We start from the raw sequence: 13328 nt of genomic DNA, 5'->3' as shown, positions 1-13328 counted from the left end.
GAAGACTTGTCACGCACCTTGGCGATATTGAAACGGTTGAATCGCAACGAAATTCACGTGGCTCTCACTTCAAATATCAGATCACAGGCAATCGAGCTTGCTGATGACTTTCGCGACAGAGCTGCCGAGCTACGCTCCCGGACACCTTCTGTCAAAACCAAAGACAACGAGAAAGCGGTAAAGGCATTGTTGGCGGAGAAAGTGCGAGCCTTTTCAGACGCCTTGAAGGAAGCTCGACGTTGTGGAATTCCGGCCGTGTACAAGGCACGAGACTCATCCGGCTCTTACGCACAAGCAATGATGCCCCCGGCCCTCAGCTCGTCTGTATCAGCGCTGCTTGACAACTCAGTTCTTGCGGCTGCCGACCAACTCTTCGCCAAGATGCTAGCCCTTCTGCCGCATCTGAGAGCCGGCCTGGCCGATCGTCATCCAGACGTCGAGCTGCAAGGCCTCATTCGGGCGCACGCCACTGTCGAAAATTTGATGAGCTGGATTGCGGACGATCGCCGGCAGTTGAGCTCAATGACTCACAGTCTGGATGGTCTACGTCAAATGATTGAACGCTTCGGTAGTATCGAAACCAGTGCAGTTCACTGGGGAACACTGGTAGTACTCTCGAAGGACGTTCAGCAAAGATTGTCCCAGGTCGATGCGCACATCGGGATGCTAGCTCGTAGTGCCGAGCAGCTGTGCGCCGAAGCACCTCAGCTACAAGACTTGGCCAACTTACCCGAGGATGTGAGGCAACGCATGCGCGAAGGGCTTGAAGCTCTGCGAGAGAAGTGCGCTTCAACTTCAAAGTCATTCCACGCTGCTGTTAAAGCGATTCAGGTGCACAATTCCATGCTAGCCTCTACAAGGGATGCTGAGCAGCTCAATACCCATTTGGACGACATTTCTACCTGTCATTCTTGGTGGATTGATTGCCTTGCACAATGGCCACTTCTGCAGTCATTCCTGTCTACACTCCTGGACAGATGCAGAGCGGTGGACCGGTGGCTACCCGACCTTAAGCATGATTTGACTGCTAAGCCCGTCGACGAGCAGGCGACTAAGTCGCCTAGCAACTCATCTCGCAAGTTAGTTCATGAGCTCGTCTCTGCCATTGTGCTGGCAGCTCAGCAAATCCGCAGCTTGGCGACCTCGATAACAGAGCACTCTGACGCAGACAAGTCTTTCAGTCTCGACGTCAAGGACCATCAGCTTTTACGGGCGGCATTAAATACGACAAGCATAGTCAGCCTGGCCAAAAGCATAATTCCCCACCCAAGTCAGTCTGAGCATCTTCCCATCTCGGATGCTTGGTTGGCTGCTTTGCCATTCTTGCGGCAGTATGACTCCATGGCTTGCGACCATCTAAGAGAAGCAGTCCAACGCGACTTGGCGCGCCTTTATTTGGCACATACGGCGGCATGCATTGTGCTGTCCTTGACTACTCAAGGGTTCTGCAAGCCTGCTGAGGCTGATGAGAAGGAGGGCGATGACAACGATGCTTCCGACGCTGAAGGCGCAGACCTTGAAGGCGGCACTGGCTTAGGCGATGGATCTGGGGCCAAAGATATCACAGATCAAGTCAAAGATGACGAGCAAATTGAAGAGTTGCAAGGGCAAGAGGAAGTCGAAGCTGAACAGAATGGAGAAACCCAGGTTGAAACAGGCGCCAAGGAAATGTCTGACGACTTCCTTGGACAATTAGGAGCCGTTGATCCCGGATCCGGCGACGAAGCCGAGGATGACCTTGACAGCTTACCTGATGAAGAAGACCTGGACGAGACCATGGACGAAGTTGATCCCGAGATGGATCAAAACATCGATGAACAGCTCTGGTCGGGGCGAAATGACGACAAGGAGGAGCAGCCTCATCTAGACAGTGACAAGGGCCAAAACAAGGATAGTGCAGATGCTGCCAAGGACGAGGCTCGAGACAGAGATCAAGGCCAACAAGCACATGGGCAAGACCATTCTGCAGAAGAGGAAGATATCATGAAAGCAGATGAACCTCACAATGAAGCCGCCGATGAAGATGCGAGTCAGTCGGAGAAGGATGCTCAAGAAGAGGAAGAGCTGGATGCTCGTGCTGAGGACAACAAGGAGCTCGAGCTCGATCCACAGGAAGGCGACCGCCTTGGAGATGACCTCGAGTTGGGCATCGATGATGCGCCTCAAGTGGAATCGACTTCAGACCTCGACGAGTCTCAAGATTCTGACGTTGCCGATGTCAATCAAGGCGGAGACGAAGAAGCTCTAGACAGCGATGGTGCAAACGAGGAGAACGATGGGATGGATTTGAAGAGTCCTGAAGAGCCTCTTCCTGATGATCAAGACATTGCCGGGGAGGAAAAGCATGCCCCGCCATCGCTGGACAAGCCCAAAGATGAGCATCCAGCCGGTGATGGAATAGACCCAGAAGGACAAGAAGAAGGGCAGAGTCACGGTGTGAATCGCGTTGGCGATCAAGAAGACCAGCCTGAGGCCCAGATGGCGGAGGTTAGTTCAGAAGATACCGAGCCTAGTGCTAACCAAGCCCAAAACGCAGAGCAGCATGATGGAGACGCGTCGCAGCCCGCCCGTTCATCCGCCTCAAGCGATGCTCGGTCGAAAGAAGGGCAACCAACTTCAGCACAGCTCGAAGATGGCGAAAGGCCGCCGCAAGAACTGCAAGATCAGGGTGTCAAAAATGAAGAAGAGGATGCAACGGGCGGCCGAGGAACGCTAGGTGATGCTCTGAAAGAATTTCGCAAAGACGTTCACCGTATCTTTGAGGCCGATACCGATATCGATCAAGACGCCGCAGCAGCAGCGGATGGCACTGGTGCCGATGAAAGCGGCGTCGAGGTGCAACACGTTGACGAAAAGGACGACACAAACATGCAGAGCATCGGGCCCATGGGCTCAGACCAGGAGAGCAACTTGAAAGGGTTTGACATGGAGGACCCTTCAGACCAATTTGCACCCAATGCCGAGGGACAGGAAGTTGACTCATCAGAGCGAGTTGCAGCGGATAGCATGGCTACCACACGTCTGCTTGAAATGGAATTGGCTGACGATGAGAAGCGCAAGCCAGAAAGCACCCTCTCAACTGGTTTGTCCGGGGCAGCCCTTCAGTCCCGCATCTCCTCGGAAGGTGAGGAACCTGCGGGGGCTCCGGGCGAAGAAGGTCAAGTCGATCGCATGCTCGAGGACGAAGAAAACCTCGACCTTGATCTACAAAGCCGCTACGCACAATTCAGGGAGGCTACGCAGCCTGCTCTCGATGGTGCTGCTGACCTTTGGCAGTCCTACACTGCACGCACATCAGACTTGGCCTTCCAGCTTTGCGAGCAACTTCGCTTGATCCTGAGTCCTACTCATGCTACACGTATGAAAGGTGACTACCGCACGGGCAAGCGACTCAACATGCGTCAGATCATCCCATTCATTGCTTCAGACTTCGCCAAGGACAAGATTTGGCTGCGCAGGACAAAGCCGAGCGCCAGAAGATACCAGGTTCTTCTCTCAATCGATGACAGCAAGAGTATGGCTCACAGCCGCACTGCGCATCTGGCGATGCAAACGGTCACGCTCCTGTCCAGCGCTTTGACGAAGCTGGAGGTTGGTGACATCTCCATCTGCCGCTTCGGTCGACACATGGACATCCTGCACGGGTTTGGCGAGCAAAGCTTTTCCCGTCACGATGGAGCTCGCATGATCTCATCCATGTCTTTTGGGCAACGCAGCACCGACGTGCTCAAATTGCTGCAGTCCAGTCTTTCCTACTTGGCTGATGCTCGCTCGAATCAATCCACGTCTGGGACCGGGGAATTATGGCAGCTTCAGATCATCGTGTCTGATGGAATGTGCGAAGTGAGTTTTGCATTGCATTGAATCACACTTCACCCAAAATTTACAAGTGCTCTGATCAATTCAAAAATCTGCTTCACAGGATCACGATCGCCTTCGCTGTCTACTTCGCCAAGCCAACGAGAACCGAGTTGTAGTTGTCTTTGTCATTCTCGATGCGCTCAACGACCCGGCTCCCGCTGGCGCTGCAGAGTCGGCATCACAACCGCAACAGCAGCAGCGGTCCTCCATCCTGAGCATGAACCGAGTCAGCTACCAATCGGACTCTCAAGGCAAGATGGAACTGAAGATGGAACGCTACCTCGACACATTTCCGTTCGACAACTTCGTCATCGTCCGTGACGTCCAGTCTCTACCCGATGTCCTCAGCGCTACGCTACGCCAGTGGGCCGAGAGAGTGAACGCAGCGTGACGCCTCGCACATGAAGTTCTACCCCTAGCCAACGACAGCCTGTCACATGTCTATGGCCAGGTAAAGATGACATTGCCGCGAACTCTGTAATGTCACTCAAATGCATCCCTCGTTTCAGAGACGATGTTCCCGCTAGTCAGCTGACATTCATGACGATTGCATGCGTTGCATAGTGCTGTGGTAGATGTACAACGGCCCCGCGACTATGCTGCTCGCGCGAGCCATTGGCCGCCGCCTTTCGCCGCCAGGCGAGGGGAGGACGACCAGGTAAAAGGGGGAGACAAGCTGGTGCGAAGTCAAGGGAGTGAACAGAGTTGTAAAGTTGTCACCCTGCTTATGCCTTCATCTCAGCATCGCCGACAGGCGCCGCCTTCGAGCCCGCTTTTCTGGAGATAATGCTCTTGCTGTGGGTCAAATGGAACGCCAATAGTCATGTGATCAGTGGCATGATCTCTTTCCGGGGGACAAGTCTGCAGTTGATACGGAAGTCACATCCAACCACTTGGGAACAGCGCATCATATCACAGTCTTCCTGGACGGTGACTAGTTCATGCTGCTGCAAGAAAACACCCCGCCTTCCTTTCGCAGTTTCTCAACTCACCGGTCGTTGTCAAGCTTGATCTTGGTGATGACGACGTTAGAAGGGTGGACAGGCAGCTGGACAGTTGATCCGTTTGATTTGTCCCTGGTAACCCGGTCAACGTGAATGACCCACTTCTTGCGGTAAACCTGAACGACACGTCCCTCAGAGCCCTTGCTGCTGCCACGGACGATGAGAACCTCATCATCCTTGCGGATCGGCAGCGATCGAATCTGAGTGCGACAAGTGGAAAATTGGTCAGCACTGACCCATCCAAAATGCGACAATCAGGCAAGTAGAAGCGGTTGACGTAGTGGTTGATGAGTGCGGAAATCGCCTAGGTGGCGCGAGTAGGGTCAATCCCATTACGCAGAAGGCCTCCACTTGCCCCTATGGGAGTTGTTGCGTGCCTCCGTCACAATCTGAAGTCGCAAGTAACGATCTCGAATGCCGCTCTCTCCATAATGCATCCCGACGTGCCCAGCATCCCGGCAGATAACTTGCTTGTCTTTCCATCAATGAGCTGCCCATGCATTTCCTTGTGTCCATCCCCATCATTTGTCTGCCCGCGTGGCGGCCAGCGTCCAAAACACTGACAGCGCATGCACCTGTGTCGCGGACGAATCAAAGCGTAATGAATACTTACACCGTGCTCGGCCCGGAGCTCCTTGCTGAGGGAGCTGCTCATAATCTTGCGCTTGAGGTGCGAGGGAGCTGCAAAGTGCAGCTTCCTGTTGACCCTCCTTGATGACGAAACCATCTTGGCTACCTGCTATGTGTTTTCGTGCTGCGGTATGGCGACCTGGACTGAATGGCGAGCACGGTGCTATCAAAACCAGGGAACAATGTAGCTTGCTTGTCGAAGTGATCAAGGCTCCAAAGTCAGTTGCTCGGCCTGCTCCCGCTGCGAACTTCCCGCTGGAGGACAAGTTGCTGCCACTCCCTGAGAGTCTAAAGCCATGGGCGCAAGAAAGGCGCCGCAGCAGCTCATTTTCCGGTGATTTTCTCAAACAATTTTGTGAAGAGTACCTGTTCCGCTGTGTGTGGCTCGGAGTCTGGCAAGACTCGGTGCAACCAGACTCCCAATTCGTGTTGTTGCGTTGATTAATGCATTGATGCATTCGAACAGGTCTCAGTCGTGCATCTTGAGACGTCGATACATGATGTCTGGTTCGCTACTCGCGACCCGCTACCAGAAATGTGGCTCCGCCCAGTTCGATGACAGAGACGGTTGAGCTTCAAAATTCCTCCCCATTGTAGTCGTTGATGGTCTCAACAACTTGTCTTGTGACTCATACTTCATTAACAAACAGCCTACGAACGGCGAGCGCCGCAAGATTATTTGCTTGTAACCCAGTATCGCCAGGCGATGGCACTCCTCTTTTTCGGCCCACGTTAAGATGATGTTCTTTCGCGTCGTCGCAGCATGTTGCTGCTATATCTTCACATTAAAATTTCTGCATTCAATGAGCGGCATTCATGCTTGCCTTCTGTCCACTGATCGTCAGTAGTATGACCTTGCAGTGGCGAGCTTCACGTGATGCAAGCATCTGCCTTTCAACATTCCATGTCCTGGAATAAGACGCACTCTGACAATCCTGCTGAATCATCCCTGCACGTGTCTATCAGCGCACGCTTCCTAATCTAAGTGGCTTGGAAGAATTCTGGTGCCTGCAGCAATTAATACGGGCTCTATCATCCGATATGCCAAATGGCCCTTTCAAAAATGAGACTTGCTGGCAAGTATCTTCCCCTCTCTTTCATCGTGTATGACATTGCGGAAGGGACTATATGACATGAAGAGGGCTTGGAAAGCGTGCAAGTTGACCTAAAGGTGATATGTGGAAGGTGGCCAAATGAAGAATTACGAAGCTTCATCAGCTTGAAATGGCAGCGCGTTGGTGACTGAGCGGGGAACCAGTCAAGGGCAGCCGCCCTGCACGTTCGCTTGAGCTCAAATCTGGAGGAGCGAAGAAATAGCCTTGCACGTCAGTTGCGCCTAATCGGAAAGAACATGAAACAAAAGGCAACTCACGTATTGAGATATCCACCTGAAACCTTCACCGTACCCTTGGCGCTCAACGACTGAGCACATGAAGATCTCGACCGGGCGAATGTCCTTAAGCGGGACCTTGCCCTGCCAGGCAGAATGAATGCACAGGAAGACATAGCCATCAGCACAGGCCTGAGCCTTTTGAACATAACTAGCCTCCTAAAGACTCACCTTGCCCGTGGTCTGGTACATGCCAAGCGCGCCCCGAAGCTCTTCCTCACTGACTGCACCAGGCGCGTCGATCTTGTTTCCGAGAATGAGGAATGGGACCTTGGAGAGCTCCTCGATGCTCAAAAGCGCGTCAAGCTCTGCGCGGGACTCGCCAAAACGCTCGGTATCGGTCGTGTCGACCATAAAGACAATGCCATCGACCTCGGGGAAGTAGTCCTTCCACAGACGTCGTGCTGAAGTAGTGTAATCGGGTGAAGACAGCCGTTCAGCATGGATGCGCGACAGAGCGATGCATATGCTGTTCATAAGGCTCACCCTGAGTGTGTCCGCCCAAGTCGTAAGTCGTGAATTTGACCGCGCCAATAGCAAGCTCCTCTGAAGCTGTAAGCAACGCGCATCACAAGTCGTCAGGCACAATGCACGGCTGTTGATAGGGGTCTCATGGAGCTCACTTGGATGGAGCGTCGGCTGCAGCGTCGCTAGCCTGTCATTCTTAAGCATGTGCAGAAGCGTCTGCATCACATTTGGGCAATAGGTGTCAGCAGGGGCTCCTTCGATACGACTTCAACCTGAGACCTCCACAAGGAAATTCCTACACAACGCCTGCCACAGCCTTCGCAGCATCCACCCTAGCCTCTCAAGAGGCGGTGCGGTGGCAGCCGTCAATTGCGGCCCTTAGTGCTTTGTCCACGGATGCGGTGATTGCTCGTTGAATGCATATGGCACCCTGCTGGGCGGAGCGCGCTTGGATGGCAGCTTATTTAGTATGAGCGATTCCATCAATCACCAATGGTCCCGCAAAGAAAGCAGTGCACAGCCCTGCCCTGCCTTGCCTTGCCTCGCCCTGTCCCTCCCCCTCCAGCACTCGCAGCAGCACGCAACAACACTAACAGTTTTACCGGCATTGTCGAGACCCAAGAACAGAATTTTTGCATTTTTGTGAGCGAGGCCTAGGATTAGAGAGGGATCGTACTTCAGCATGTCATGCACGCATGCCGAACCGGTGAGCTTCCACCACTTGTTGCAGCAAGCATCACTTACCCAGTTGGGCCAGAACGTCCTATCGAAAGGGGGGTACGAAGCCAGCACAGCGGCGGCAATGAAGCGAGCTGTTCAGTGCGGCTTCGGTGCGATGCTGCGCGGCTAGCAGCGCTCCTACTCACCCAGAACCAGTTGATGATGAACATGATGACTGTGTCTGATGAGCTCCTCTTTATGGACCGATGCAGGAAAAGCGTCGCTAGATGTAGGTGATAACTACTGCAAGTTCGACCTACCTGACAGATTTGAGAAAGAGGCACATCAGCGTCTTCGCCTGGGGCTCCAGGCTGAGATTGCTTGTCTCAGCTGCCAACAGGATTGAGAGTCGATACATAGTTCGCGTTCGCGTGTGCGTGTGCGCTGAAAATGTGAAGTCACTCAGGCAGGATTTACAAGTAGCTGCTGCTCCTCTGTTCCTCCTTACCAAATACATCCGAGTCGGCATGTTGAAAGCGACCCGATGCCAACGACTAATGGTTAATGTAAAACCCTACTTACGACGCTTTTCACACAGGTGCGGGGGCGCCTCTCCGTGGGATTCATGATCAGAATGCCGCTTACTTGCACCTTGTTGAAAAGTGAACCTAAATCTCATGTGTTCTATTGAGGTGCAAAAGGGTACATTGGGATCTGCTATCGAGCCGGATGATGAATAGGAGACAAGGCCGCGCACTCTTCCACGGAAGAAACAAAAAAAATCCTTCCCAAGAGGCTGGGAAGTCCGGGTCGGAGGTCACACGTGCAAGGAGGTAGGCCGAATGCAATCTTGTGATACGCGCTCACGCAGCGAGCTTGGTCCTCGTGTCTCCCAGAAGCTGTAGAATAGTGGAAGAATAGAATGCGCATTGCTGCATATGGGAGACGCTGGCGTCGCCTGACGCTCCCTAACTAGTTGCCGCAGGCATCTCCTTACGACTGCGCGCATTGCACTTGAGGTCCACCGCCAGGTCCGTCCTCTTCTCCATCGTCAACGTCCATGCCTCCATTCGTCGCGCGTGCGTTTCGGGCCTCGCGCTCGTCCATCTCCTCCTGTTTTTGGGTCAGGGGCAATCATAGCAGAGTGCAAGTCGACGTCAGCAAGGCAAGGTGAGCACGAGCAGAGAACCATGCAGGGACTGAACATACCATCACAACGTCCTCGACATCAACATTCTTCTTGAGCTGTGGGAGTGCTCTTCTCGGTGGAAGCGCTCTCTCAAGGTGTGTGATATTCTCGATGGGAATCGTGTCCGGGAACGCTACCGTCAGGTTGACGTAGAGGTCACCCATTTCGTGGTGCCTGTATGACGGCATGCCCTGTCCGCGCAGCACCTTGACCGCGCCGGGCTTGATGATCTCGCCCTGTGGGATCTCTACCGACAGAGCGTGGTCGTCCAGATGCTCGATGACGATCTTGCCCCCTCCGAGCGCCGTGAGGAGGTCCACTTCCACATCGGTAATCAGGTCGTTCTTTCTCCTCTTGAATCGCGGATGCGGCTTCTCGTCGATGACAATAATGACGTCACCCGGGATGGTGTTCGGCGCTTGATCGGCTTCCTCCTTGAAGGTGATCTGCTGGCCATCCTCCATCCCCTTGTCGAGCCTGACCTCGAGCACCTTGCGCTCCTGCACCACCTTCTTGGCATTGCACGACTTGCACTTGTCCTTCTGGTTGATGATCTCTCCAGCTCCCTGGCAGTCCGGGCAAGTCTGCTGCAGCTGCTGCACCATCGGTCCGAGCTGCCTTAGCACAACCTTGATACCCCGCCCATGGCATCCTTGGCACGCCTTGACCGCACCTTCTTTGCCTCCGCGCCCATCGCACTTGCCGCATAACACGTGCTTTTGCAACGCAAGCTTGGTGGTTTTGCCGACGTAGAGCTCCTCCAGTGAGACCTTGACCCTGTGAACCAGGTCCTTGCCCTTGCGTGGCCCAGATGGCCGTCCGCCACCACCACCGCCAAAGAAGCCTCCACCACCACCGCCAAAGAGCTGAGAGAAGAGATCTGATGGGTCCATGCCTCCCATTCCACCACTATCCTTCAAGCCATCTTCACCAAATCGATCGTACGTTTCGCGCTTTTGTGAATCTGACAGCACTTCGTACGCGGCAGTGATTTCCTTGAAAACCTCAGGATCGCCTCCTTTGTCCGGGTGTGCAGACAATGCCTTCTTGCGGTACGCCCTTTGGAAAAAGGCAGGTCAGTATTATTCTTGCAAGATGGTATTTCAAAGAAACTTCAACCTGCTCACTTCTTCAGTTCGGCTTCGGACGCATCCACACCGACGCCTAGTAAATCGTAGAGCTGTAGAGGCAATATCGTCAGTACCCGCATAGAGGCTGCAGCATCGTGAAGCGAAGTCAGCTTCCGTTAGGCGCTCACTTTAGTCTCTCTGCAGCAGCAAGCATGAGAAAGATACACTCAGTACCACTGATCCAATAGGCAGATCTACGAGCAGCGAAACTCACTTTGCCATGATGTCCTATCACTCTTGATCAACTCCCCAACACGCTCACGAATCGTACTGCACCGACGGCAGCAAGAGCTTTGACAAATGCACTTCTCGTGTTTTTGACGCTCCCGGCTCAACTAGGATGCGTTACGAGTTAGAGAGGTGTGCAGCATACATTCAATATGTACCCTCCCTATACACAACGGCCACAGAAGCCAATCGAAGCTCTTCCGACTGTTCATCGCGAATTCTGTTTTTCTTCAGCCTCGTGGTTGTTCCGCTTGTTGTAATGTCGTGTGTGTCTACAAGCCTGTAAATTCCACCAAATCGCCACTACGGCCCTCGAGGCTCACGAACTCTCATTGCATATTCTGAGCACGCGCTTGATCGTCGTATCATGTTAAATGACGGCCGGAGGGGAAGAAAAGGTGCACCCCAACGAAGGCCGGTAGCCCAGGCGTTGGCTGTACAACGGAATGTATAAGGCCCAGCATCTGAGCGTCTACCAAGCACCAGCGGTAGATGAGTTGAGCACTCGTATGAGGCACCTCCGGCAAGCCGCAGCAGAAACGACGACGCTCACTCACTATCTCTTAATTTGCGTCACCCTGGGAAATAGGAGCTCCGCGAGAAGGCATTGGCGGCCAGCGAAGGATTTGGCCGCTTTGCTAGCCTTGAACTCAATTGCGATGGGCACCTGCCTTGATCCGTCGTAACACATGCACATCCTCTGACCGTCTTCCCTCAATCACCCCTGGCGGGTTTGGGGTTCCGCTCATCCTCGCACTCAGACATGTCACGGTCCGCTCTTGGAATTCGGAAGCCTGTTTGATGCGCCAATGATAATCAGGTCGAATTATGCCAAAGCCAGACCTGGAGAAGCTATGAGCTGGATGAGATCATGAGAAGACAGTGAACGAGTGGTCAACGAGTTGCCGTCCCATTGCGTCGCAGCCTTGCGTAGTTTTGGATTTGCACCACTTTTTGTGCACAGTCCTGCACAATCTTACATGGAAATGCACCCTGGGGTCTGGGAGAAGACTGCACCGGCTTGCACGCTTCATCACTTCATCAGCGTCACACACTTCACAGCTTGACACCGGGCACCGTGCAAACTCCAATCGCCCACTACCGTCCATCCTCCATACTCTATGATACACCATCCTCATCCGTCCGCAGTCGAGCCTTCGACAATACGAAGGCGGCGATCGCCTGTCGAGTGTCAACTGTCGGCGTACAAAGCTGGAAGCCCGGTCTGTTTTCGTGTTCATGTATGTGAGTGTACCCAGCCCCCAGAGGCTGTTCGGTAGAACGAATCCAGATTCGTTCCCCGCCAGAAGACTAATTCGGATTCATGGTGAATCGAGGAATACTTATGAGATGAGAAGGACAAGCAGGTCGCGATGACCATCCATATTATCAACATTACCGGCTACAAGATCGACAGGACTGGTATCAACTTAGCTGACTTCGAATAGGGATTTGTTGAGCTTGACTATCGGGGCTCGAAGCGCGTGACGCCCGTCGTAGTGGCGCGAAGACAGATCAGACAGGATCTGGCAGCAGCGCCCTCGAAGACTCAAAGGAGCACAATGGTTAAAGTTGAACCGTAGACGTTCGTCGAGAATTTCTTCAACGAAAGGCAAAACAAATGGTCGCATTTGTGGAAGTTTCTGGAAGCGTCTGTCGCGAAAACTCCCTACCGAAAGGTGCCAACAGAGTTCGAATCAAGTAGAAGAAAGTCGACATATTCCTCTACAAAGCCTTCTAGTCAAGAGAGTCCTGATACTTCAGCTCAGCCATGCCACTTCGCTTTCGAAAACGAGATAGGTGTACATCGAAGTCTGGCCGTTTGTCTTCACCAGGAGCGACCGTCGAAGAATTCGGCTGCAACGGAAAATGTAGCAAACACAAGGTCGGGTTCAGCTTCCATCAATCAGCATCCTTGTTCGATATGCCCAGCACGTTTTGTGCGTGGAACACCCTTCTCGCATCGCACAAATCGCAGTCACACGCATCTCATTGCGTCCTCTCAATGTATCTAGTCCCCAACGACTTCACTGCAGTCTGTGTCCAGAAAGCGCATCGCGCCTGAGCCCTCTGCTTCAGGTACTCTGCTCTCTTGAGGTCCCCGACCTGCCTGCCCAAAAGTGAGTCACGGCGACACTTCCCACAAGTGCGCCCATTTTCCTTGCCACTCCTCGAGGGCGTTAGCCATGAAGGTCCACATGTTCGACTTGTAGCCATTCGCACCTTTGAGTCTTTGCGTAGGTTGATACCAGGCCTGTGGACTTTCGATGTGTGTGTGTCATAGGTCTGTTTGTCTCCGACAATACACCAAAGGATCCCAGATTTTCAATAACATAGCTGGATCCAAATCTGGGAAATTAGGTTCCCGATCCGTGTTCAGTATAATGTAGTACCTGGATTCTCTTCTATTTTGCACCTAAAGTCTCAAAAGAATATGAATTCTGACTCCATTTATACCGAACATCTTCTGGGAGGATACGGGACAACGAGCACCTGGGAAGTGCGAGCACCAATCTACACTAGCATGTGCAAAAAGCGGCTGCTGGTTTTCCTATACCGCCCGCTACGGCTAGTAGTGGCCGGGCCTAAGATGTCCTTAGGACTAGACAACGCGAGGCAGTGCCGTGCACTGCGCTGTATTGCCTGCAGCGAGCCAGGCTGAGCGCACACCTTGCACTTTATGCTCTCTTGCCCCCCCCACCGCCGCTGGTCACTGGAATGTGGAACTCCGGGGTCTCTTGAGACCGCTGACCACTCGGCGTGCCGCG

At 53.4% G+C, this 13328-nt stretch overlaps 4 protein-coding genes across 4 annotated transcripts; 1 reads left to right on the top strand and 3 right to left on the bottom strand.

The window, feature by feature from the left end:
* Positions 1-3171: 3171 nt before the first annotated feature.
* Positions 3172-4252, top strand: K437DRAFT_223035 (uncharacterized protein; the record flags this gene model as incomplete). Its single annotated transcript, XM_013388413.1, has 2 exons — positions 3172-3843; positions 3923-4252. 2 exons carry the CDS (start codon positions 3172-3174, stop codon positions 4250-4252), a joined length of 1002 nt encoding a protein of 333 aa, XP_013243867.1.
* Positions 4253-4526: 274 nt separating this feature from the next.
* On the bottom strand, positions 4527-5630 carry K437DRAFT_255802 (putative 60S ribosomal protein L26). Its single transcript, XM_013388412.1, has 3 exons — positions 5479-5630; positions 4854-5065; positions 4527-4656 (listed from the first exon to the last, which is right to left on the bottom strand). The coding sequence occupies exons 1-3, from the start codon at positions 5590-5592 to the stop codon at positions 4587-4589; spliced, it is 396 nt and encodes a 131-aa protein (XP_013243866.1). The 5' UTR covers positions 5593-5630; the 3' UTR covers positions 4527-4586.
* A 950-nt stretch (positions 5631-6580) lies between these two features.
* Positions 6581-8383, bottom strand: K437DRAFT_255800 (putative GTP-binding protein SAR1). The gene is made up of 8 exons (XM_013388411.1): positions 8220-8383; positions 8098-8116; positions 7948-8006; positions 7509-7569; positions 7372-7437; positions 7057-7289; positions 6868-6969; positions 6581-6792 (listed from the first exon to the last, which is right to left on the bottom strand). Exons 1-8 carry the CDS (start codon positions 8241-8243, stop codon positions 6787-6789), a joined length of 570 nt encoding a protein of 189 aa, XP_013243865.1. The 5' UTR covers positions 8244-8383; the 3' UTR covers positions 6581-6786.
* A 288-nt stretch (positions 8384-8671) lies between these two features.
* K437DRAFT_290499 (putative YDJ1-mitochondrial and ER import protein) lies at positions 8672-10690 on the bottom strand. Its single transcript, XM_013388410.1, has 5 exons — positions 10547-10690; positions 10461-10470; positions 10330-10382; positions 9223-10261; positions 8672-9126 (listed from the first exon to the last, which is right to left on the bottom strand). The coding sequence occupies exons 1-5, from the start codon at positions 10552-10554 to the stop codon at positions 9007-9009; spliced, it is 1230 nt and encodes a 409-aa protein (XP_013243864.1). The 5' UTR covers positions 10555-10690; the 3' UTR covers positions 8672-9006.
* Positions 10691-13328: the final 2638 nt, after the last annotated feature.

This window comes from Tilletiaria anomala (assembly GCF_000711695.1).
Source record: "Tilletiaria anomala UBC 951 chromosome Unknown K437scaffold_29, whole genome shotgun sequence".
Classification (NCBI taxonomy): domain Eukaryota; kingdom Fungi; phylum Basidiomycota; class Exobasidiomycetes; order Georgefischeriales; family Tilletiariaceae; genus Tilletiaria; species Tilletiaria anomala.
The sequence above is the reverse complement of the archived record's forward strand: the minus strand, read 5'-3'. Positions and strand labels throughout refer to the sequence as shown.

What these genes read in the sequence shown, in the direction of transcription:
- K437DRAFT_290499 (XM_013388410.1), bottom strand. An exon ending in TCCGAAGCCGAACTGAAGAA is followed by an intron (nt 10,262 to 10,329) that starts GTGAGCAGGTTG and finishes CTTTTTCCAAAG; the next exon opens with GGCGTACCGCAAGAAGGCAT. An exon ending in ATGTCGAGGACGTTGTGATG is followed by an intron (nt 9,127 to 9,222) that starts GTATGTTCAGTC and finishes ACCCAAAAACAG; the next exon opens with GAGGAGATGGACGAGCGCGA.
- K437DRAFT_255802 (XM_013388412.1), bottom strand. Translation starts at nt 5,592, where the DNA reads ATGGTTTCGTCATCAAGGAGGGTCAACAGGAAGCTGCACTTTGCAGCT. An exon ending in AGCTCCGGGCCGAGCACGGT is followed by an intron (nt 5,066 to 5,478) that starts GTAAGTATTCAT and finishes TGTCGCACTCAG; the next exon opens with ATTCGATCGCTGCCGATCCG. An exon ending in ATCAAGCTTGACAACGACCG is followed by an intron (nt 4,657 to 4,853) that starts GTGAGTTGAGAA and finishes TTTGACCCACAG; the next exon opens with CAAGAGCATTATCTCCAGAA.
- K437DRAFT_255800 (XM_013388411.1), bottom strand. Translation starts at nt 8,243, where the DNA reads ATGTTCATCATCAACTGGTTCTGG. An exon ending in GCAGCCGACGCTCCATCCAA is followed by an intron (nt 7,438 to 7,508) that starts GTGAGCTCCATG and finishes CGTTGCTTACAG; the next exon opens with CTTCAGAGGAGCTTGCTATT. An exon ending in CTTGGGCGGACACACTCAGG is followed by an intron (nt 7,290 to 7,371) that starts GTGAGCCTTATG and finishes ACACTACTTCAG; the next exon opens with CACGACGTCTGTGGAAGGAC.